A 22,024-nucleotide genomic window follows, 5' to 3' on the forward strand; every position below is an offset into this window, starting at 1 on the left:
GAAAAGTTGTGTGTGTATGACAGGTTGATGTGATGAAAAAATTTAGAAGTTTTAATACAAAGTTTGGATATAAAGTTTGGATCTTAACATAGCAGTAGGGATAGATATATACTACAAAATGGTAGAGAGATATATATACAATGGTAGAGAGAGATAGTACAAGATGGGAGGGAGAGAGAGAGAGAGAGAGAGTAGAAACCGAAAAATACAAAGTCATCGGCTTGGGTGCAGAGCAAGCAGCACGGCTGCACTGTACAGGCAAAGGAACGGGCAAACAAACCAAAGCCCTTTTCCCCATCCTCCTCCCCGCGACGCGACGGCTCACGCGCACACGCGAGAGAGAGAGAAAAAAATCGATCTGCTCGTCTAGCTCTCGCGGCGGTGGATGAGCGGCGGCGGCCTCGTCGCTGCTGCGTCGTCCAGCCGGGGGCTCCAGACGACGCCGGGCATGGCGGGCATTGGGCGCGGCAGATCGAGGCGCAGGGGGGAGGCCGGCGAAGGGTGGATGGAGCGGAATGCGGCGGCGGGCTCCACTTCCCCCGCCGCCGTCGATCACCGAGGTTCAGTTATCTTCTCTCCTCCCCCAATCTCCTAGCCGTCTTTCTCCTCTTCTTTATTTTGAAATTTTGCATCTTTTTTTTTTTCTCCGCGGAATTTTCGGGTGAGCTTTTTTTAGGAGTCCATGGTTAAAGATCTGCTACTGAAGGTTTTTTCGGGGTTTACCTTACGATTCTGAATCTGAATGAAAGGTTCTTTTTTTTTTGTCATGATCTACACCTCAGAGAAATATCATATAAGTGGGTGTTACAGAAAAGGACGCTTTTTTTTTCTCTCTCCCTTGGCTGATCACGTTATCAAATCGGGAACTTGGGGTAACTAGCTTGACATTTGATCTTCTGAGTTCGAAGAAAACATTGCGGAGTAAAACAATGTAGAATTTTCTTTTTACCCTTCTGTTTTAAAATAAGGAGGCATAACTTTCACATGGACTTTAGGTCCTAGTCAAGCCTTTATTGGAGAGAGAGAGGATTCTTGCTTTCAAAATTCAAATGATTCTAGCGGACTTGTTTTGATTTGTTTGCTTTTCCTTTATGTTGTTTCATTGCAGCTACAATAGCCTAGATTCTAGGAGTACTACTGTACCAAACATGAAAGATTTCCATTCAGTTTTTGCATCCTGGATTGAACTGCTAGAGCATTGGCCGCATTTTATTATTGGGGGTCCTCTAGAGTGTGCAATTCTAAGGAAATGAGATATTGTCGACTTGCCTATCCCACGAAATCACGCAAAGAAACCTCATTTGCCCGTAAATTGCTGGTTATGTAAGTAAAAGCATTAAATAATGTTCTTTTGCGTCCCCATTTCAGTTGGATGCCGTGAAGGTTCATAGCCAAGTGGGCTTCTTATTCTAATCACCAAGCGAATCTTCGCTTAAACATAGATTTTTCACTTAGTCTGTAAAAGAGCCGTTCACTGCGTTAACTAGTGAAACATGTTTTTTTGCCAACTCGATGAATTGACATTTGATCTACAAAATGTTACATCCTGGTAGAATTTTCAGCCTGACGCTGCCACTGCCAAATCATGAAACCAAAGCACTGCTATGTGCTCGTCTAAGTCGTCTTCTATGTGTGCTAGCAAGTTTGTAAGAATATCCCCTGTACAAGTGGCGTTATGTGATGAAAGGTTATTTAGTTACTTACTTATTGTGGTAAACAATTTATTATTGTTACGTAACTTGTGGTATCTTGGTTTTGCCTCTGAACTCTCTGCAGTTCAAACGTAAAACTTTTTTCCTCATAAAATGAGCAGGTAATTCGGAACTCCTAGGGTATGTTTGTAAACTGAATCCCATTCAATATTACTTTTATTGGGCCTCCCTGCACCCCACAGATTTTGTGCACAAGTTGGCTGTTTCAATCTATTTATTTTTTATTTTTCATTTCACATTGATTCGCTTGAAGGAATTGGATCAAGAGAGCTCGAAAACCTCAATCCTACTCAACCTTTTCCTTTTAACTTCTCCTTTTTAGACTTGATGTTTGTATATTAATAGTATATCAAGTATATTTTCATTATGGCAAAAGTAAATTTATTTTCTTGTGGTGACTGGTCTATGTGCTATCAAAGCATGCCTGATCAAGGCCAAAAGACAGTAATACATGTCTTCCTACTCACCTTCCCTGTCTTTTGTGGTTAGCAGAAATTGAACATGACCCTAAACTCTTCGTTCTATCTCTTAGGTTGAGTTCGTTAGGACTGGTTGGGAACAAGTATCCTGTGCACGGAAAACGGAGCGGTCCATTAGCGCGTGATTAATTAAGTATTAGCTATTTTTCCTTCAAAAATGGATCAATATGATCCTTTAAGTAACTTTCATATAGAAACTTTTTGCAAAAAATGTACCGTTTAGCAGTTTGAAAAGCGTGCGCGCGGAACACGAGAGAGAGGAGTTGGGAAAACTGGCTGCCGAACACAGCCTAATAGTTCAACACCAAGTGCCTTCTGCTTGCCATTTTACCGTGCTGTTTGTTTTGCTATTGCTGTGGTATATCTACAGGAAACATTCACTGTTACCTTTTTCTTTGATTCAGGTACTGTTTTGAGGAAACAAACAAGTAATCCTGGGATGCTTTCTGATTCTATGGTGAGTGATTTGCATTTAGTAGAAGAGGTATATCATATATTGCACATACTTTTTTAGTTTCGGTTATAAATAAGGAGCTCAAAAACATGTTCTTTTCTCTAGCTTAATGATGATTACCTTTGGCATAAAACTAGAAGGTCAAAACTGGGATGCACATGTTCTTCTTATCTCAACACTTTCCATATCTCTTGTAGTACAAATGAACAGCTAATAGTCAAATCTGAAAATTGGCAGCACATTATTTTCTTCTGTCACTATACCTTTGTATCTCTTGTACAAGTGAATGTCGCTGAAAATGGGCAGTACATAACTTTGTTCTGTTACTATACATTGCATATCTTGTAATACAAGTGAATGTTGCTAATACTCAGATCTGAAAATGGGCAGTACATAATTTTCTTTCGTTACTATACCTTGCATATCTTGTAATACAAGTGAATGTTGCTAATAGTCAAATCTGAAAGTGGGTACTACATAATTGTCTTCTGTTACTATTCTAGTACAAGTGAATGTTGCTAATACTCAAATCTGAAAATGGGTAGTACATAATTGTCCTCTGTTACTATACCTCGTTCCTATATTTTAATTAATGGATTGCTATGCCTTTTTTTTTCTGCTCTTCTCAGCTTGCTGCGGGAAACTGGCGAAGTAAATCTAAGAAGGCTAGTGGTACACCAATGAAAACACTTATTGATGAAGAATTCTCGAAAGATGTCAATGCTAGGCACACTTCACCAGGTGTTGTAGGAAGACTAATGGGTCTTGATTCACTGCCTTCATTTGGAGCCAATAACCAACACAGATATGCCCAAAGTCATGCAGAAAAGTCTTCACCTTGTTGCGCTCACGAGAGGCGTAGTTTTTCCGAATATATTCCACATCGGAGAAGCACAGATGAGATGCCAGAAGTCAAAGATGTTTTTGAAGTTATGGAGGCAACAAGAATGAAAATACACCGGAGCCCAAGATCTAAAAATGAAAATGTAACTTCAACATTTGGCAAGACTGGTAGTCCTGATCTAGATCAGATGAGGCAAAAACTTATGGATGCAAAGCGCCTTTCTACTGATGAATCCCTTCAGATATCAGAAGAGCTCAGTGAAACACTTGACGTATTGGCATCCAATAAAGATCTTCTTTTGCAATTTCTTCAAAAACTTGATCCTATAGTCAAAAGAGACCTACATGATCATGATTCTCCGTCCTCTACTGCAAATTGCATCACAATATTGAAACCATCTAGAAGAAATCAATTTACTGACACAGACAATATCTATTCACAAGATAAAGGTGCTGAAAGCTACTTCTACAAGCAAAAGGAAGTTGAACACTCTCAGAGTAGGCCATATACTAAGTTGCCCAATCAATCCCCAAAAGAAGACTCTGGTTCACTAAGGCAGAAACTGTCAAGGTCAAGTCACCAGGAAATCAGTGACAAGCGAGTTTGCTCCACACGGATTGTTGTCCTGAAACCAAGTCTTGATAAAGCTCAGGACATTGAAGGAGCCTTCGCCTTAAGGAATGAACTCTCTCGTTTTGATTTTAGGAGGCACAAACCATGTCATGGTGATGCTATGTGGAGCCCATGTACTGAAGAATACATAGGCCCCCTTAGAGATTCTGAAACATTCGATGATGTAGCGAAGGGATCTAAAGAAATTGCTAGAGGGGTTATGAAACAAATGAGATCCGCTAGGGGTGTTGGAACCAGGAAACACATTTTCAAACCAGAGACTAGCACATTTGTTTCAGATGAAAGGTCGCAACCTCTGTCATCTCGTTCTAATGTCAAGTCCTCTGAGGTATTTCATAGATCCTCTGAGCTACATGATGGATATGCTTCTTCTAGCTTCACGTCCTCACCATCATATTCAACAGAAACAAAAGTTAGCAGGGAAGCAAAGAAACACCTCTCTAACAGATGGAAGGCCACCCACCGATATCAGCATCAAGCAGACAAGAATAATGGATTCAGCATGCTTGGAGACATGCTTGCTCTTTCTGACCAGGAAGCTTCAAAAGTTGCTACCCAGAAAATATCAAACAGGAAATATCCAAAGGGTGAATCACAGAAAGATAGAATGACAAGCACATGTAACTCTCCTCTTGGCATCAGCAGCAATGATGGTTGGCGAGATGTGGCTACAGGTAGTTTACCAAGGTCCAAATCTCTTCCAACACCCTTCAATCGGGGAGTTCAGAAGTCAAACAACAGAAAACGAACTGGCAGACATAATGAGTTCTCTATGCTGAAAGATGTTCTCAAAGTAGGACCCTATGATTCTGAACATGCATGCAACAGCAGGAATAGAAAATCTCTGTTTCAAGATGCAACATTTCATAGCGATGGAGCTGATCGTGTCTCCTCAGATAACGAGGAAAGAGCGATAATTGAACGCGAAATACATGTAAATTCAGAGGAACCAATAAATGGTATCGCCTTGGCCAATTCATCTAAAGGGACACTTCTACATCCTTCAAATCCTGACAATGAGTTAGATACAGTGTATTACCTGGATACCAGTCCTGTGGTTCCTGGACAGAAGAAAGAACTATGTTCTCCTGATAGGCAGAACCAGCAGATACATCAACAGTCACCAATAGAATCAGACGACCATCTTCTTGTACCTAGACTCAACATTTCTATGACTCAGGTAAATTTAGGTGAATTTATTTCTTGCATTATGTTGACCATTTCCTATGGAAAAATTCATCCATAGGTGTGAAAAGCTAGATGTATTTTTTCTATGAGTTTTTATGTGTATCATCCATTTTTCCTCAGAACACATTTTTCATGTGCACGTCTAGTGCTAAAGCCTTTGTTGTGAATATTCTGTGTGGATGATATCATGTTGATTTGTTTTCTGTTGCCTTTCTTGACATCTTCTGATTGCTGACTTCATCCATGTACTCAGGCTGAGGGGATCGAACAGCATCAGTGTGATGACAATCCAGTGTGCAATTTTGAGGAAAAATCAGTATCTGCCATGAGGATTGACGACCATCAAAGTGATGGCAATCAAGTCCCATGGATGATTCCCCAAACAGGATCAGAATCTCCAGTGAGCTCCGACAAAGATGATCAACAAAGTCCAGTTTCTGTTCTTGAATCTTCCTTGGACGCTGAAGACATTTATTCTGGTGATTTTGAGAAAATTAGTGCTGATCTTCAAGGCAAGTAACCCAGTTCTTGTTTCCCTAATCATCTTGCTACTAATTCATGTTCTTAAGTTTGATTTACTGGGATATTGCAGGACTGAGAATGCAACTGCGACTTCTCAAGATGGAAGCTACAGACAGCGCAGATGACACTGAGCTAATATCAAGTGATGATGAGCTTACGACAGAAAGTCAGCCACTTCCAGATAAGGAAATATCCCCTACTTTTAGGGATGAAGAAGAAAGGGATTTCTCTTACGTGCTGGATATGCTGATTGTTTTGGGCATTAATACTGCTAACCGGGATCAGCTACTAGACATGTGCTACTTATCAGAGTGCCCAGCTGGCTCTGATGTGTTTGATGTACTTGAAAACAAGTACAATAGCCTCATTCTGTGGCCGTCACCGGAGAGGAAGCTCCTGTTTGATCTCACAAATGATGTCATTGCAGATATAATCACTTCTGTGATGCAGCATAGCTCAAAGGGGTTGTCGTGGAGCTGCTCGTCCAGATTGGACCAGGAGGGATTCGTTGAGGTGGTGTGGCAAAGGGTGGTCGAGCTTCGGCAAGAAATGGAGTATGCTCATGAGGGCCTATTCATGGACTTGGGGTGGGTTGGTTCTGAAGATGGCATCGATCTTGTTGCTAGTGAGGTCGGGAAAATGGTACATGAGGATCTCCTTCAAGAAACCATATCTGAGTTTCTGGGGGTGACAAAATCTGCTATGATCTGTGGCTGGAATGAACCATGAATTGATCGCTACAGCCATTGAAGCATACTGGTAGAATCAGTGGTTGATGCCTTGATGCTTACTGGAAGCTGCCATGAATTGGTTAAAGAAATCTCAAGAACAGAAGGTGAGATTGTTGCAGCCTTTCGGTGTGCTGCGTTCCGGTTGGACCTGGTTGTAACTATGGATTTTAATAACTGTGACCTCTGGAGTTGTCCCTCCAAACTAGAAAAAAGAGAGTACATTTTCTGTGGCATGATGCCGGAGTATAAATTTTGGCATGAACCAATCGTATATGTGTTAAGTTTACCTGCATGCCAATATTGCTTTTGTTATTCTTGTTTGCAAATGTGGCCATGCTGCTGCTTACCATAATCAGTGGAGGAAGCATACATGCGAGGAAGCTGGGATTTCTTGCTGTAATGTTGTGAGCTTGGTGAATTTTGTTATGGCAAGTTGGGAACCTTTTTCAGTCCAATTCTATTAGTTGAAGGTGATTTTTGGAAAACAGATTAGAAACTCGGCCTCTACACATCCAGTTATCCAATTGGTTGCAGGTGATGGGTGAACATGTTCTAATTTGGCGCGAGCTGCTGAAAATTCATCCAGGTTTGCTATTAATTCATGCGTCCGATGGTTATTGAATGTTGAACAATGTAACTACTCCCTCCACTCTAAAATAAATTTATTTTTCACCCATTTTACACGTAGTAATACAAAACCGAAAAAAATACAATATTCTTACTTTATCAAATCGTAATATAACTCTTTCCTATTTTATCCATTCCTAATGCAATTACTTTCTTACTTTCATAAACTCTAATAGAATGATTAGTTGAATATAAACTTATCTTTTAACAAATGGAAAGAGTCAAAAATGAATTTATTATGAAACGGATGAGTGCCTATAATGTTCCAAAAATCCTGCAGCGTAAGGCCCAGGCGCCCAGCAAAGGCAACAACTTCTCTACTCTAGTCAGACAGGAGTACACATGGCCGGTGCCCGTGCCTCGCATGTCCTGGGGTTTATGTGGCGCCGTGTCGCCGTCTGTATACCAACTGCTCCTCGCTTTCGTTTCTCCGAGAGGTTTAGGTTAATCTCTTGGGCACCGTGTCCCTCCTGCAACCAACACAACACCACAGAAAAAGCGCGCCACTAGCAATTCCAACTCCACCCATGGCGCACCTACTGCTCCCGTATAAATCTTGCGGCCTCGTTGCGACATGCAATGCACAACGGCGGCGGCGGCGGCGGCAGCAGCAAGTGATCTTGGCACTGTTCGTTCTTGTGATTCTTGTCCTGTCTCTTCCGGCAGCGGCGAGCGCGCGGCGAGCATGGTCGACAAGGCGGCTGTGTGGCTGGTGGTGATCGCGCTCGCCGCGGCGGCGAACGGCGCGTTCGCCGGCCGCGTCCTCGAGGAGCAGCCTGCGGCTGCGCCGGCGCCGGCGGAGGCTCCTGTGGCGCCGGTCGACCCGCTGCCCGCGCCGACCGACCCGCCCGCTGACACGGTGGTAGCCCCCGCGGCCGTGCCAGCCGGTGGCGCTGCCGCGACGGGCAATGCGGGGGTGGGCGCGGCTGGTGGTGGTGCCGGCGCGGGCGACCACCACCAGCTGACGTTCTTCATGCACGACATCCTGGGCGGGTCGCAGCCGTCGGCGCGCATCGTGACGGGCGTGGTGGCGAGCGCGGCGGCGAACGGGCAGCTCCCGTTCGCGCGGCCGAACGACAACATCTTCCCGATCCAGGGCGCGATGCCGCTGCCGCAGGGCGCCAGCAACCTCGTCAACGGCAACAACGTCCCCTACGTCGCCGGCCTCGGCGGCACGTCCTCCGCCGCCATCGTCCAGGGCAACGGCAACGGCAACGGTGGCAACAAGAACATCCCCTTCGTCAACGCCGGCGACCTGCCGTCCGGCGCCACGCTCCAGAACCTCCTCTTCGGCACCACCACCGTCATCGACGACGAGCTCACCGAGGGCCACGAGCTCGGCGCCGCCGTCGTCGGCAGGGCGCAGGGGTTCTACGTCGCCAGCTCGCAGGACGGCACCAGCAAGACGCTCGTGCTCACGGCCATGTTCGACGGCGGCGGCGTCGAGGCGCACGGCGACACGCTCAGCTTCTTCGGCGTCCACCGGATGGCGGCGCCGGAGTCCCACGTCGCTGTCATCGGCGGCACGGGCAAGTACGAGAACGCCAAGGGGTTCGCCGTCATCCAGACGCTGCACCCCGGCGACGAGCACACCACCGACGGCGTCGAGACTCTCCTCCAGTTCAGCATTCACCTCATCTGAGTTGCTTCCAGCTTAGTAGTCCATTCCAAACAGTTTGGCCTTGCAGCTTATGCTGCTTCTCAGCTTCATGAAAATGCTTGTAATTTCAAGTACTACGTGACATTGTATTCTACCATGTACTAGTAGTTGCTTTGATCACATGATTATACTAGTATTATGTGAGGTAACAGAAGTATCTGTCTGATGCTATCTAATAGCGAAAATTCGCAGGACAGAATTGGATGGGTTAACAAAGTATAATTCCATGAAAAGTCTCTATGTTTATGTAAAATTCTAGTAGTACTGTTGTCTGAAAGGCTAAGCTTTCGATGACAAAATTCTGTGACAAAACATATGTATCAAAGAAGTCAAAACCAAACAAGAGATTTCCTGTCACAAAAAGGATTGCCTCGAAGAAGAAACTTTGGGCAATTTCTCTGTTGTACTTCTGCAGCTAAGCTTGTCAAGGTACTGGAAATGATCCGGGGAGTATAGTACAGGTGTGAGTTCATTCGTTTCTTCTTGTTTATCTTTTCTCATCCATGATGCGCTTCTGGAAGTCTGAAACCATACGTGGCAGGCCTTGCTTCAGTGAGATTTTTGGCTCCCAATGGAGAAGAGATTTGGCCTTCGAGATGTCTGGTTTTCTCATGTGTGGATCATCTGCAGTATTGGGTTTGAACTCAACACGAGCACTTGGGTCAATTGTCTCTTTCACTACCTACAGAAGTAGCAGGCACATGATTGCTTGTAGAAAGTAGAAAGCCCAGGCAAGAACCCAAAGCATTGTTCATACAAGGATTGCAGGATAGTTGGATTTGAAGTATGAGGGCCGAACCTGAGCAAGCTCTAACATGGTAAATTCTCCAGGATTTCCCAAGTTGAAAGGTCCTATATGCTCACTTTCCATCAGGGTTATCAATCCATCAACCTATAAATTCATAAATGAGCAAAGATTCCAGATTCAAATGCATGAAGCAAGCATCAAAGTAATGCTAGTTTTAAAAGGACACTTCGATATATAACAAGAGAACAGCAGAGTCAAAAATACCAAATCTGAAACATATTGAAAACTTCTAGTCTGCTTTCCATCACCATAAACTGTCATTGGCTGTTTCCGCAATGTCTGGAAATGAGGCATCTTTAATAGTAAGTAATGCTAAACTTCAAATATACTTATTTCTCTTTTCCAAAGGATTAGAATCATAAATTAACACAAACCTGAGCGACGAAGTTGCTAACAACTCGCCCATCATCTAAACACATACGAGGGCCATATGTGTTGAATATTCGCGCAATTCTCACCTGAGGAGAAACATTTGTTAGTCAAGTTTTCTCTTTAATAAATGGAAACCATTCAGTAGGCAATGATGTTACTCAACACATAAACAAAACATGTGGTAAACATGGAGAGATTGCCTAACTCTTGACACTACAACCACCGGGCCTCCCTATCAAAGGTTCAACAGTATGAACTGCAATATGTTCCATTAATAGACCAACTTTACATTAATGCTCAGTTGTAGACCAATTTTTACGCAAAACATCAACATTAAAAAAAAAGTAAATCCCATGGATCATATTTTCCTGCGAAATGTTCATGGTATGGTCACCCAAAACCAAGTACATTTGACCCTAAAATTCAGATTGGAAGTTTTGTGAAGTTCACTCACATAACTTACTGAATCATAACGTTTACTTCGAGCCCTATACAATTAATGTATATTCCACTTTGAGAAACTTAATGTTTGTTGAGGGACCCTGTACAATTAATTTTTAGCAAAGGTTTGTCCATCCCATTGCAAACAAGATACTAATGTATTAAGATTTTGGGGACCCCCTCTCTAAAACTCTAATTAGATGCCTATTCAGAAAATGAAACTTTACCTCAACACCGGCACCTCGATGGTAATCCATGGTCAGAGTCTCAGCTGTTCTCTTGCCCTCGTCGTAACAACTCCTAACGCCTACGCATTACCACATAATGTCACACATATAAATAATGCAGTGGAGTGACCATTTTCAATGGGCCAGGCTCTAAAGAAGATATATGATTGCATATCACAAAGTTTGCTCCTTGAGACACAATTATCACCTATGGGATTTACATGGCCCCAGTAGCTCTCCTTCTGTGGATGTTCAAGAGGATCACCGTACACCTCACTGGTACTGGTCAATAAGAACCGGGCTCCCACCCTCTTTGCCAATCCCAGCATGTTCAAGGTCCCCATCACATTTGTCTTGTACTATAACAGTTAGGGAACCAAAATTTATAAGGAAAAATAGGACTGGAACAAAATTTCAGGTTCTTCCAGGCAAATGGCAACCGCAGGCACAAGATTCCAAAATTTCCCTGGCATTGTTGCCCTACCATTCATGAACTCATATCCATTTCACTCCAGCAATTCAATAATGCAAGCAGACAAAGGCCTTTGTTTTTTGTACGAAAATGTGGAGCAGAGTTTGCAGTGGAAAGGATATGATGGTCTTGATGGGGTTGAATTTGTAGTGGACGGGGGATGCCGGGCAGGCGAGGTGGTAGATCTGGTCGACCTCGAGGAGGATGGGCTCGACGACGTCGTGGCGGATGAGCTCGAACCGCGGGTCGGCGAGGTGGCGCGCGACGTTCTCCTTGCGCCCCGTGAAGAAGTTGTCGACGACGATGACGCTGTCCCCGCGGGCAAGCAGCTCGTCGACGAGGTGGCTGCCGACGAAGCCCGCTCCCCCCGTGACGACGACGCGGAGGGGTGGCTTGCGGACGCCGACGGGGAGGCGGCGCGAGGCGGCGGCGGCGGCGGAGACGACGACGGACGACGCGCCACCGCCGCCGCCGCCGCCACGACGGATTCTGGCGGCGACGGTGTCGCGGGGTGAGGAGGAGGAGGAGAGAGGGGTGAAGGAGGGGTAGATGAGGAAGCAGGAGGAGGCGAGGAGGAAGCCGAGGAGGACGAAGAGGAGGCGGTGCTCGCGGAGGAGGTAGGAGGCGAGGGAGCGGGGGAGGGGGAGGCGGTGGTGGTGCGGGCGGTGCTGCTTGCTGAGGGTAGGCTGGCGGTTGAGCTGCTTCATTGTCGTTGGCGGCGGCGGCGGGGCGCGGTCGCCGGAGTCGGAGGCGGAGGAGGAGCGGTGGCGAGGGGGAGTGAGACTGTGAGGGAGTCCGAAAGGGTGGCACGTGGGGGCGTCGGATGCGATGCTTCCTGCTGCGGTGGCCTGTTCCCCGCGGATGCCGCACGTGCGTGGAACCTTTCCTTTGGAATCTCTCTTCGTTCTGTGATTTTTCACAGATTATATTTGTCTAAGTATAAACTATGTGGAACAAAAGCAACAAGGACCGCATAGCGCAGTGGATTAGCGCGTCTGACTTCGGATCAGAAGGTCGTGGGTTCGACTCCCACTGTGGTCGTTAATTTGTTGACTCTTTTTATTTTCACCGTATATGTCTTATTTCTGCCACGCGTTATTTATTGCGTTTATGCTTCAGTATTGCTCTCGAGGATCGTCACAAACACGTTGGCGGGCCAATGAATGCCATGCTGCATTATTTTACCGTTCTCCTGAGCAATCAGGCATCAGCTATTCCTTTTTTATTTTCCCCTAAAGACAGCCTCTGCGAAGAATAATCATACGATCAATCACCCGCAACATGCGCGTGATCCGTGTTGGATTCTAGAGCATCGCCGCACGTCTGCACGGTGGTGGGAGGAGAGAGTGGATGGATCAGTGTACTGATTGACCGACCGACCGACCTCGCGCTCACCAACCGGACCGACGACGGCGAGTCAAGATAAAGCTGACCACGTGGGGGCATCCATCCATCCGGCCGTCGTCCGTCACGGCGGCGGCGACAACCCAACATGCGGAGCAGTTTAGGCCGTTGCTGATGCGTGTGACCCCCCCAACCCCTCCGGTGCACTGAACTTGACGCTACTTATGGCATTATTTAGTGCTGCGTAGTACAGTACGATGTGTCTATACGTGTGCTGAAGTTGAGCCGCAACAACGAGGAATTACTAGTTACTATAGCTGTGATTGGTGTTTAATTGGTTACCGTTTTCGCTTGTGCAAATGTAAGGCCTGCCGCAACTGAGATGTCACGGTCATTTTTACTTCTTTACCGGCTGGGATAAGAGAGAATAAAAGACGCTACGCAAAAACAAGAGGACGTGTTCAGAAATTGGACCCCAAAAAAAAAAGTAGTAGTGAAACTGCAAGGCGAGAGGCAGGCAGCGGAGCGCGTACATGTATGCGCGTTGGTCCCATCGCACTCGCACCCAGGCAGCGCCATGCAAAATGCGTGTGTTGTGTAGCGAACGCGCGCGGGGGCGGGGACCCCCAACCGATTCTCTCTTCCACCAATGACGATTCCGTCCACCCAGCGATCGCCATTAGCGCACACAAAAAAGCACGCGATTAATAATACTACTACTCCAGAAGCCACGAACCAACACCACGGTATAAAAGTAAAACCCGCATGTGCCTTGTAGTTCTACGATTAGAATAATACAACCAGATTACAATGTAAAATACTCGAGGTTTCTGTTTGTTAATTACTTACCGTGACAGTGAGCTTACGGGAGTGACAGGCACTACTTGCGCGAAAACAGAAAGGTGGAGTAAAAATAATTCGAGTAATTCAGAGAGAAGGGAAGGCGACAAAGAGGCGGCCATATGCAAAACGCAACCGGGCAGGCAGGCAGGTGGCGACCGCGCGCACCAAACGAAACGATCCCGAGCTCTCTCTGCCTCCTGATATACGAAACCTACGGGGGCGAAGAAGCTGAAGCCGAGGCAAACGCCCGCTCGCTCCCGTTCGTTTCGTTTCGTTTCCATCAGACGCGCGGCCGCAGCCGAGCGCGAGCGCGGAGGCCGCGATCCGGCTCGCCTCCCCACCACCTCCCGTTCCGCTCCCTCCCCCCCAACCCCCGCATGCTGCCTCCTCCCCGTCGCCTCCTCGCCGCCGCCGCCGTGTAGCTCCGTCCCCGACCATGTCTGCCTATTCCGACAAAGGTATCGCGGCTTCTGTTGTTGTTGTTGTTGTTTGATGGTTTCTCTCTCTCTCGGTGTGTGATGGTTGGGTTTGATCGATCGGAATCGGGGGTGGTGCTGATTTGGGGGGTGTGTGCAGGGGAGGGGGATTTGGAGATTGGGTTGGCGTCGCCGGAGGCGGAGGGAGGGGGTCCTGGAGGGCCGGCGCTGGACCTGTCGCCACCCAGGGCGGTGAGGCGGCCGGGGCTAGTGATGTCCCACTCCGGGAAGCGGCTGGACCAGTCGCCGGCGGCGTCGCCGTCGCCGTCGCGGCCGGTGCTGGTGATGTCCCACTCGAGCAACCGGCTGGACCAGTCGCCGGCGCGGCCGGTGCTGGTGATGTCCCGCTCCAGCAACCGGCTGGACCAGTCCCCGGCGTCGTCGCCGGCGTCCTCCAGGGGCCCCGTGCTGGTGATGTCCGGCTCCGGTAACCGCCTGGACAGCTCGGGCCCGTCCCCGTCGCCGTCGCCGACCGCCGCGGCGGCTGCTGCGCCGGTGCTGGTGCTCTCGAACTCCGGCAAGCGGATGGACCAGGCGGGGCGGAAGAAGTACGTCAAGCAGGTGACCGGCCGGCACAACGACACGGAGCTCCACCTCGCCGCGCAGCGCGGGGACCTTGAAGCTGTGCGCCAGATCATCGCTGAAATCAACGCGCAGATGACCGGCACCGGGGAGGAGTTCGACAGCGAGGTCGCGGAGATCCGCGCCGCCGTCGTGAACGAGCCCAACGAGGTGGAGGAGACCGCGCTGCTCATCGCCGCTGAGAAGGGGTTTCTCGACATCGTCGTCGAGCTGCTCAAGCACTCCGACAAGGAGAGCCTCACGAGGAAGAACAAGTCCGGATTCAATGTTCTACACGTTGCCGCAAAAGAAGGCCACCGAGGTGAGCACTGTACACTCTTCACACTCTTGTCAAAATTTCCGTAAGCACAAAATCGCTAAGGTTTGCATGATAAAATGGTCTTTTTGACAGTTTTGAGTCTTATACCTAGCTAAACCTATCACTAAGTCAATTACTAAAGCTTGAATCCCAAATTGTTATTTCACCTTATCTTTGCCTTAAATCAATTGTCACAAATCATAGGTTACTTTCATGATGCTAACATACCGATTGTTCACACAAGCTATTGGGCAAGCGTTCCTCTATTATTGCTTTGTTGCATATCCATTTTATACTTACGTCTTGCACAAAGATGGACCACTGACATTTGTTTATAGATATTGTGAAGGTACTCCTGGATCATGATCCATCCCTTGGGAAAACGTTTGGCCAATCAAATGTGACACCTCTGATAACTGCTGCGATTAGAGGCCACATTGAGGTAGTGAACCTTCTACTAGAGAGAGTTTCTGGGTTGGTTGAGCTATCAAAGGGGAATGGAAAGAACGCCTTGCATTTTGCTGGCCGTCAGGGGCATGTTGAAATTGTTAAGGCTTTGCTGGACGCAGATCCTCAGCTTGCTCGGAGGACTGATAAGAAAGGCCAGACTGCTTTGCACATGGCTGTGAAAGGAACTAGTGCTGCGGTTGTTAGGGCACTAGTGAATGCTGATCCAGCTATTGTCATGCTGCCTGACAGAAATGGCAACTTAGCTTTGCATGTTGCTACCAGGAAAAAAAGATCAGAGGTATTGTTCCACCATGTTGAATCTAATGTACATACATAAGCAATTCTTCTGCTGCTCACAAGCTTGTTGTTTCTTCTTGCAGATTGTAAATGAGCTTCTCCTTCTTCCAGACATGAATGTGAATGCACTTACTAGGGATCGCAAGACTGCGTTTGACATAGCGGAGGGTCTTCCACTTTCGGAGGAATCTGCAGAGATAAAGGATTGTTTGTCTCGTGCTGGTGCAGTCAGAGCAAATGATCTAAACCAGCCTCGAGACGAGCTCAGAAAAACAGTGACCGAGATCAAGAAGGATGTGCACACACAACTTGAGCAAGCAAGAAAAACCAACAAAAATGTTTCTGGCATAGCAAAGGAGCTGAGGAAACTCCACAGGGAAGGCATCAACAACGCAACCAATTCTGTCACTGTTGTGGCTGTGCTCTTTGCTACGGTTGCATTTGCTGCAATCTTCACTGTGCCAGGTGGTAACGATAACAACGGCGTGGCAATAGCTGTGCATGCCGTATCCTTCAAGATCTTCTTCATCTTCAATGCCATTGCCTTGTTCACATCATTAGCAGTAGTGGTGGTTCAGATTACACTTGTTAGGGGAGAGACTAAAGCAGAGAGGCGGGTAGTAGAGATTATCAATAAGTTGATGTGGCTGGCTTCTGTGTGCACTACAGTGGCGTTCATATCATCCGCTTATATTGTAGTTGGGAAGCACTTCCAGTGGGCGGCGCTTCTGGTGACCCTAATCGGCGGAGTGATCATGGCTGGTGTGCTTGGTACAATGACCTACTATGTGGTGAGATCCAAGCGCACACGTTCGATCAGGAAGAAGGTGAAATCTACAAGGAGGAGTGGCTCAAACTCATGGCAGCAAAACTCAGAGTTTTCAGACTCCGAGATAGACCGGATATACGCCATATGAAGCTCATTCTGGTTAGTTGATCTCTCAGCTTTTTGGCAGCCATAACACCCGAATGTAAAAATGAAATAGGATGTTATAAACAGAATGACCCTTGAGATTATTATTAGGGGTTAACTGTATACGTTCCAATAAGCTGGTGTAATCTGCCATTTCCTGTTCTTGAATCAGCAGGAGCTAGCCGACAGTGCTGTTGTATACTAGTACTACAGATAGACTGGTTATCAGAATATGCAGCCTCCGCTGTGCTCCATGTGCATTGCCTTCAGCTTCATATCTTCTTTTTTGATACTACAACAATGATGATAGCAGAATGATATGTATGCTCCTCTGTTCTATCGTTGGCTATCCTAATCATGTTCTGTATCCAGTGTCTCTAGAAGCATTTATGTTTTTCCTCTTGAACACAATAATCTTATTCTGATTAAGATCAAACTATTCTATAAAATTCCTTTTGTTCCAATGGAATCATAGCCTTGAAGGAGACATCCATGGTGGAGAGGGCTTTCTCCTCTTTGTCCATGGCACGTGAGAAGATGAGAATATTTCCATGTCGACATGCCGGATTTTCTACCAGAGAGGACAAGCCTGGATAAGCAGCAGTAATCTTCAGAACAGCCATCTCGACAGGGACGGGGCAAATTGCCGAATTAATTTCCAAAAAAGCAAGTATGATGGAGACGGAGCAATCAGGCTACTGAGCCCGGCCGCAACTTGATCGCCGTCAGTAGTCTCTCTTGCTTGTGGGCTTCAATCATCAGAGCGTCTGAAACCGCATGCGTGTGGGCGTCGAACAGTAAAGGTCAAGTGAAACGGTGTGTGGGGTGTGGCACACTCACTCACTCCTCCATTGCAGATAAGGCATTGACGCTTTGGCCCCAGTAGACTGATTGGTTGACCTGACGCTTGGAGTCGTCGTTCCTCACGCATGATTTATTGCCGAACAGTTGAATTAAACCACTACAATTGTTGCCACAGATCGTCAGAAACTGTTGTACCACGGCCTAATTAATTTTGTGCAAGTACTACAACTCATCTGAAAGGAACAGACTGCAGGGACCAAAGCAAATTAATGCAGAAGCTCTTGAAGACAATCAGATGGAGGAGGTGGATTTTTGTCGTCCTCTCGTTCTTTTTCATGTCGTTTAAAAGTCATAAAAAATTGAAAAAAAATCGAGGGACATAGACTTTCCCCCAGATGGAAAGATATGTGAAGGAGAAGGCTTTATGGTAGCTGTTCTTTAGCAATCTTTAGATGGTGTGATGATATGGAAGGCTGCAAGCCGAAGAAGGCCTGGTGTGCCGCACTATCAAGTAGCAACACAAAGATCCCACTTTGAGGCTTTACGCATATGCAAATCCTGCAAAAGCTCTCCAGATCGGCTTGTATGGTAAAGCCTTTGCCATGTACTACTGGAGCGTATAGCTAATGCAGACGCGGTGCTTTTCACAAGAACGTTCCTTGAATATACTATCATATCATCACTTGCTAATAAAGTTCAGAGAAAGGTTTCACTTGCAATGCTCCCCTCTCAAAGGCTATGCAAACAATGCATGATGTGATGTTGCTCTTCTCTCGAGCATCAAATCAGTTTTCTGTTGTATTGTACTAATCTCGACGTGTCTAGAACGCTTTGACCGTCGATAACTTCATGGCAGTAGACGTTTTTGCCCAATGGTGGTCGGTTGATAACAGTGGACCGTCAGATTACTCTCTGGTCTCAATCCTGTCCGTTGATGCGTCGCTATCTCCCTCCCAACGTGTCTCGCGCACTTTACCGCCAAACGCAAAACCACGTCCTGATCGAGAGTGACCCGTTGCCGCGTCAACGGTCAACGCCCACCTCTCTCTCTCTCTCTCTCTCTCTCGCACTAAGCTACTCTTTGCTCGCGCTAAAACAAGCGCCAAGGTCATCACCAAACCAAGAACTCAACGAAAATGACATACAGAACGAGAGAGAGACAGAGAGAACAATGAAAATTATTTAGAGAAGAAAACAATAAAGATTAATTAGAGTAACACTTAAGAGCAAGAGAACAAAAAAGAGCATCACCTAACCATGCATCACCAACTGCAAGAACCGCATAGCTAGTACGTACTACAATCTAAAATGGCGTCAGTTATGGATCCACGTCACCGCTTGCGATTAGCCCAGTGATCGATTGTCTTAATATAGGCAGAAGAAAACGAGCGAGAGAGAAAAAAAAAACGCTTAAAAGAAATCCTAAATTTGATTCCATTTCCGTTGCCTGTTCATTTCGTCGATCCAATTGGGGGAGGATTATTATAACCGGTGGGAGTTCTTGTCTTCTCCGACGTAATCATCCCCTCCGGCGTGTAGACCAGGGTCCCACGGATCACATGGAGGCGGCAACGAGGTGCAGAGCTCATGCCGGTATGTCTGTTCCTGCCTCCTCCAAAATTTTCTTCTGTTCATCCATTTTGTTTTGGATTCCCTTTTCATCCATGGATGCATGTGTTCCTTGGCATTTGCTGCAATGCAATGCAATGGCTCCCCCTCTTTTGATCTCCCTAACTATATACTACCTCGTTGTTGATGGCCTCTTCTTTACGTGAAAAGCATTGGTGAAATGAGGTGGAAATGGGGGGCGGCTTTTCGTCGTGATCGTCGCGTTGCGAAAGGGGAATTAATGCAAAGATGAATCAAAGGCTGAGGCGTTCTTGCATTATTGCGTATAGACCGTAGCAATAATCTTTTGGAGATGCCTAGTTCCCAAGTCTTTGATCGCGTGATCTGGTGCGTTGTGGTGTGCAAATGGAGGAGCTTTTTTTTGTGGAGGGAGATGGAGTGGGGAGGGCACTTGCATGGCACTAGCACTAGCCGGCCGGCCGGCCTTCTTTTGCATTTCGTTCATACTTCTTTATTTTATCTTTTCCAATGAACTTTTCCGTCATTTTTTTATTTTGTTGCTGGTGATGTTGTTCTTTTCATTGTTCCCTTTCCATAGATTTTATTTCCATAATGGTTTAGGATTGGGTAATTTGGTTGGTGAGTTCACCCAAGTGGTCAAAAAAAAAAGGAAAGAAAGAGAGAAGAGTGTTGCTAATGGAGTGTTCTTGTTCATCTCGTCGTTGCAGCTAGCCATTGTTGCTGCATCATCGTGACACGCCTCCAGTTCTGATGGACGCAAAGAACCAACAATCCGGCGACGGGCAGCAGCGACCGGCGCAGCAGGCTGCGGGGATGGACCCGGCGAAGGCGGCGGCGCAGGCGGCGACGCGGCGGAAGAAGATGACGAAGCAGCTGACGGGGAAGCGGGACGACACGGCGCTGCATGGGGCGGCGCGCGCCGGGCAGCTCGTCGCCGTGCAGCAGACGCTGTCCGGCGCGCCGCCGGACGAGCTGCGGGCGCTCCTGTCGAAGCAGAATCAGGCCGGCGAGACGCCGCTGTTCGTCGCCGCCGAGTACGGGTACGTGGCCCTGGTGGCCGAGATGATCAAGTACCACGACGTCGCCACCGCCTGCATCAAGGCCCGGAGCGGCTACGACGCCCTCCACATTGCCGCCAAGCAAGGGGATGTAGGTATTGGATAATGCTCGACTCGATCGTGGCGCCATTGTTGCCGCCAAAATTCTTGCCACTCATCTCGACATGGATCTTTGGAGATGTTGATGTTTGTTTGTTGGAGTGGTCTTTGTAGAGGTGGTGAACGAGCTGCTGAAAGCGCTGCCGGAGCTGTCGATGACGGTGGACGCGTCGAACACGACGGCGCTGAACACGGCGGCGACGCAGGGGCACATGGAGGTGGTGCGGCTGCTGCTGGAGGCGGACGCGAGCCTGGCGGTGATCGCCCGGAGCAACGGCAAGACGGCGCTGCACTCGGCGGCGAGGAACGGGCACGTGGAGGTGGTGCGCGCGCTGATGGAGGCGGAGCCCAGCATCGCGGCGCGGGTGGACAAGAAGGGGCAGACGGCGCTGCACATGGCCGCCAAGGGCACCCGCCTCGACATCGTCGACGCGCTCCTCGCCGGCGAGCCGACGCTGCTCAACCTGGCGGACAGCAAGGGCAACACCGCGCTGCACATCGCCGCCCGCAAGGCGCGCACCCCGATCGTCAAGCGGCTGCTCGAGCTCCCCGACACCGACCTGAAGGCGATCAACCGGTCCCGCGAGACGGCGTTCGACACGGCGGAGAAGATGGGCAACACCGAGTCGGTGGCCGTGCTGGCGGAGCACGGAGTCCCGTCGGCGCGCGCCATGAGCCCGACGGGCGGCGGCGGCGGCAACCCCGGGCGCGAGCTGAAGCAGCAGGTGAGTGACATCAAGCACGAAGTGCACTCCCAGCTGGAGCAGACGCGGCAGACGCGCGTGCGGATGCAGGGCATCGCGAAGCAGATCAACAAGCTCCACGACGAGGGCCTCAACAACGCCATCAACTCAACGACGGTGGTGGCGGTGCTGATCGCGACGGTGGCGTTCGCGGCGATATTCACGGTGCCAGGCGAGTACGTGGACGACGCGGGCAGCCTGACCCCGGGTCAGGCGCTGGGCGAGGCCAACATCTCCCACCAGACGGCGTTCCTCATCTTCTTCGTGTTCGACTCGGTGGCGCTCTTCATCTCGCTGGCGGTGGTGGTGGTGCAGACGTCGGTGGTGGTGATCGAGCGGAAGGCGAAGAAGCAGATGATGGCGGTGATCAACAAGCTGATGTGGGTGGCGTGCGTGCTGGTGAGCGTGGCGTTCCTGGCGCTGTCGTTCGTGGTGGTGGGAAAAGCCGAGCGGTGGCTGGCCGTCGGGGTGACCATCATGGGGGCAACCATCCTGGTGACCACCATCGGCACCATGCTCTACTGGGTGATCGCGCACCGGATCGAGGCCAAGCGCATGCGGAGCATCAAGCGATCCTCGCTCAGCCGCTCGCGATCCTTCTCGGCGTCCGGCATGTCCGAGGCCGAGTGGGTCGAGGAGGAGTTCAAGCGGATGTACGCCATCTGATCATCAAGATGGATCGTCCAATCCGCATCATCTCATCTCACACGTCGCGCGAAAACAAACGGATCCATATGTCCGTGTGGCGTATCTGAGCAAAGGAGACTCATCACGTACGTACGTAGGTTTTGCTTGCTGCGTACAGGCGTAGACAAGGAACGATACGTGCCACGCTGAGCGGATTTTTTTTTTTTGCTATTATTCCTATTCTGTAGCAAACTCACAGGATAAACAGGAATAGATGAGCAGACACGGATAGCAATCGTGCAGGCTAAGCTAGCAGTGAGACTGAGAGGACTATTACTAGAGCTGTGTGTGCACATGGTGTCCGACAACAGTTATCCGTGTCGTTCTAATCCGGATTTTAAATTTTAAACATATTTTATTGATTTTGAACTAACTTTAATTTCTTTCGGCGAGACACACATGCCCTACTGGAACCCAGTACACCCCAAAATTCGGGCCAAAATTGTGAACCTTGGTGCTGGTAACCAAAGTAAAGGTCCAGCCCAACCAGTCTAACGGGCCTTGTCACCATTTCCGTTATTCGGCGGCCCAGTTGCTTCGTGCAGGTCAGTCTGTAAGGCCACTTTGAATCCTTTCAATAAATAGTGGGTAACGGTTAGGCTGATTTAATGTGTCCCGTACCAACGGGACACCATGCAGCAGATTTTCTGCTCAAACATACGTCCAATCA

The 22,024-nt window shown here is 48.3% G+C and overlaps 5 protein-coding genes and 1 non-coding gene across 8 annotated transcripts; 5 read left to right on the plus strand and 1 right to left on the minus strand.

Moving 5' to 3' along the window:
- Positions 1 to 238: 238 nt before the first annotated feature.
- Positions 239 to 6,875, plus strand: LOC4332440 (uncharacterized). Its single transcript, XM_015775066.3, has 5 exons — positions 239 to 560; positions 2,596 to 2,648; positions 3,275 to 5,302; positions 5,564 to 5,822; positions 5,903 to 6,875. The coding sequence occupies exons 1-5, from the start codon at positions 386 to 388 to the stop codon at positions 6,559 to 6,561; spliced, it is 3,174 nt and encodes a 1,057-aa protein (XP_015630552.1). The 5' UTR covers positions 239 to 385; the 3' UTR covers positions 6,562 to 6,875.
- Positions 6,876 to 7,764: 889 nt separating this feature from the next.
- On the plus strand, positions 7,765 to 9,083 carry LOC9269616 (dirigent protein 24). The gene has a single exon (XM_015775069.3). It carries the CDS (start codon positions 7,765 to 7,767, stop codon positions 8,830 to 8,832), a length of 1,068 nt encoding a protein of 355 aa, XP_015630555.1. The 3' UTR covers positions 8,833 to 9,083.
- LOC4332441 (UDP-glucuronic acid decarboxylase 1) lies at positions 9,055 to 12,269 on the minus strand. The gene is made up of 7 exons (XM_015775068.3): positions 11,293 to 12,269; positions 10,907 to 11,054; positions 10,699 to 10,778; positions 10,033 to 10,116; positions 9,863 to 9,937; positions 9,650 to 9,742; positions 9,055 to 9,532 (listed from the first exon to the last, which is right to left on the minus strand). Exons 1-7 carry the CDS (start codon positions 11,875 to 11,877, stop codon positions 9,338 to 9,340), a joined length of 1,260 nt encoding a protein of 419 aa, XP_015630554.1. The 5' UTR covers positions 11,878 to 12,269; the 3' UTR covers positions 9,055 to 9,337.
- TRNAR-UCG (transfer RNA arginine (anticodon UCG)) lies at positions 12,138 to 12,211 on the plus strand. Its single transcript has one exon. It is a non-coding gene; the product is annotated as a tRNA-Arg (tRNA).
- A 1,318-nt stretch (positions 12,270 to 13,587) lies between the features above and the next one.
- On the plus strand, positions 13,588 to 16,740 carry LOC4332443 (ankyrin repeat-containing protein ITN1). The gene is made up of 4 exons (XM_015775067.3): positions 13,588 to 13,815; positions 13,934 to 14,716; positions 15,052 to 15,461; positions 15,544 to 16,740. The coding sequence occupies exons 1-4, from the start codon at positions 13,794 to 13,796 to the stop codon at positions 16,375 to 16,377; spliced, it is 2,049 nt and encodes a 682-aa protein (XP_015630553.2). The 5' UTR covers positions 13,588 to 13,793; the 3' UTR covers positions 16,378 to 16,740.
- A 1,785-nt stretch (positions 16,741 to 18,525) lies between these two features.
- On the plus strand, positions 18,526 to 21,727 carry LOC4332444 (ankyrin repeat-containing protein At5g02620). 3 transcript variants are annotated; one of them, XM_015773464.3, is made up of 3 exons: positions 18,526 to 18,770; positions 19,475 to 19,920; positions 20,039 to 21,727. In XM_015773464.3, the coding sequence occupies exons 2-3, from the start codon at positions 19,518 to 19,520 to the stop codon at positions 21,331 to 21,333; spliced, it is 1,698 nt and encodes a 565-aa protein (XP_015628950.1). In that variant the 5' UTR covers positions 18,526 to 18,770; positions 19,475 to 19,517; the 3' UTR covers positions 21,334 to 21,727. The 3 variants fall into 3 exon arrangements, with proteins under 3 accessions (XP_015628950.1, XP_025880256.1, XP_015628952.1); XM_026024471.2 differs by having other exon boundaries at positions 18,574 to 18,770; positions 19,475 to 19,916; XM_015773466.3 differs by lacking the exon at positions 18,526 to 18,770 and adding an exon at positions 18,821 to 19,133.
- Positions 21,728 to 22,024: the final 297 nt, after the last annotated feature.

This window comes from Oryza sativa, chromosome 3, assembly GCF_034140825.1.
Source record: "Oryza sativa Japonica Group chromosome 3, ASM3414082v1".
Classification (NCBI taxonomy): Eukaryota; Viridiplantae; Streptophyta; class Magnoliopsida; order Poales; family Poaceae; genus Oryza; species Oryza sativa.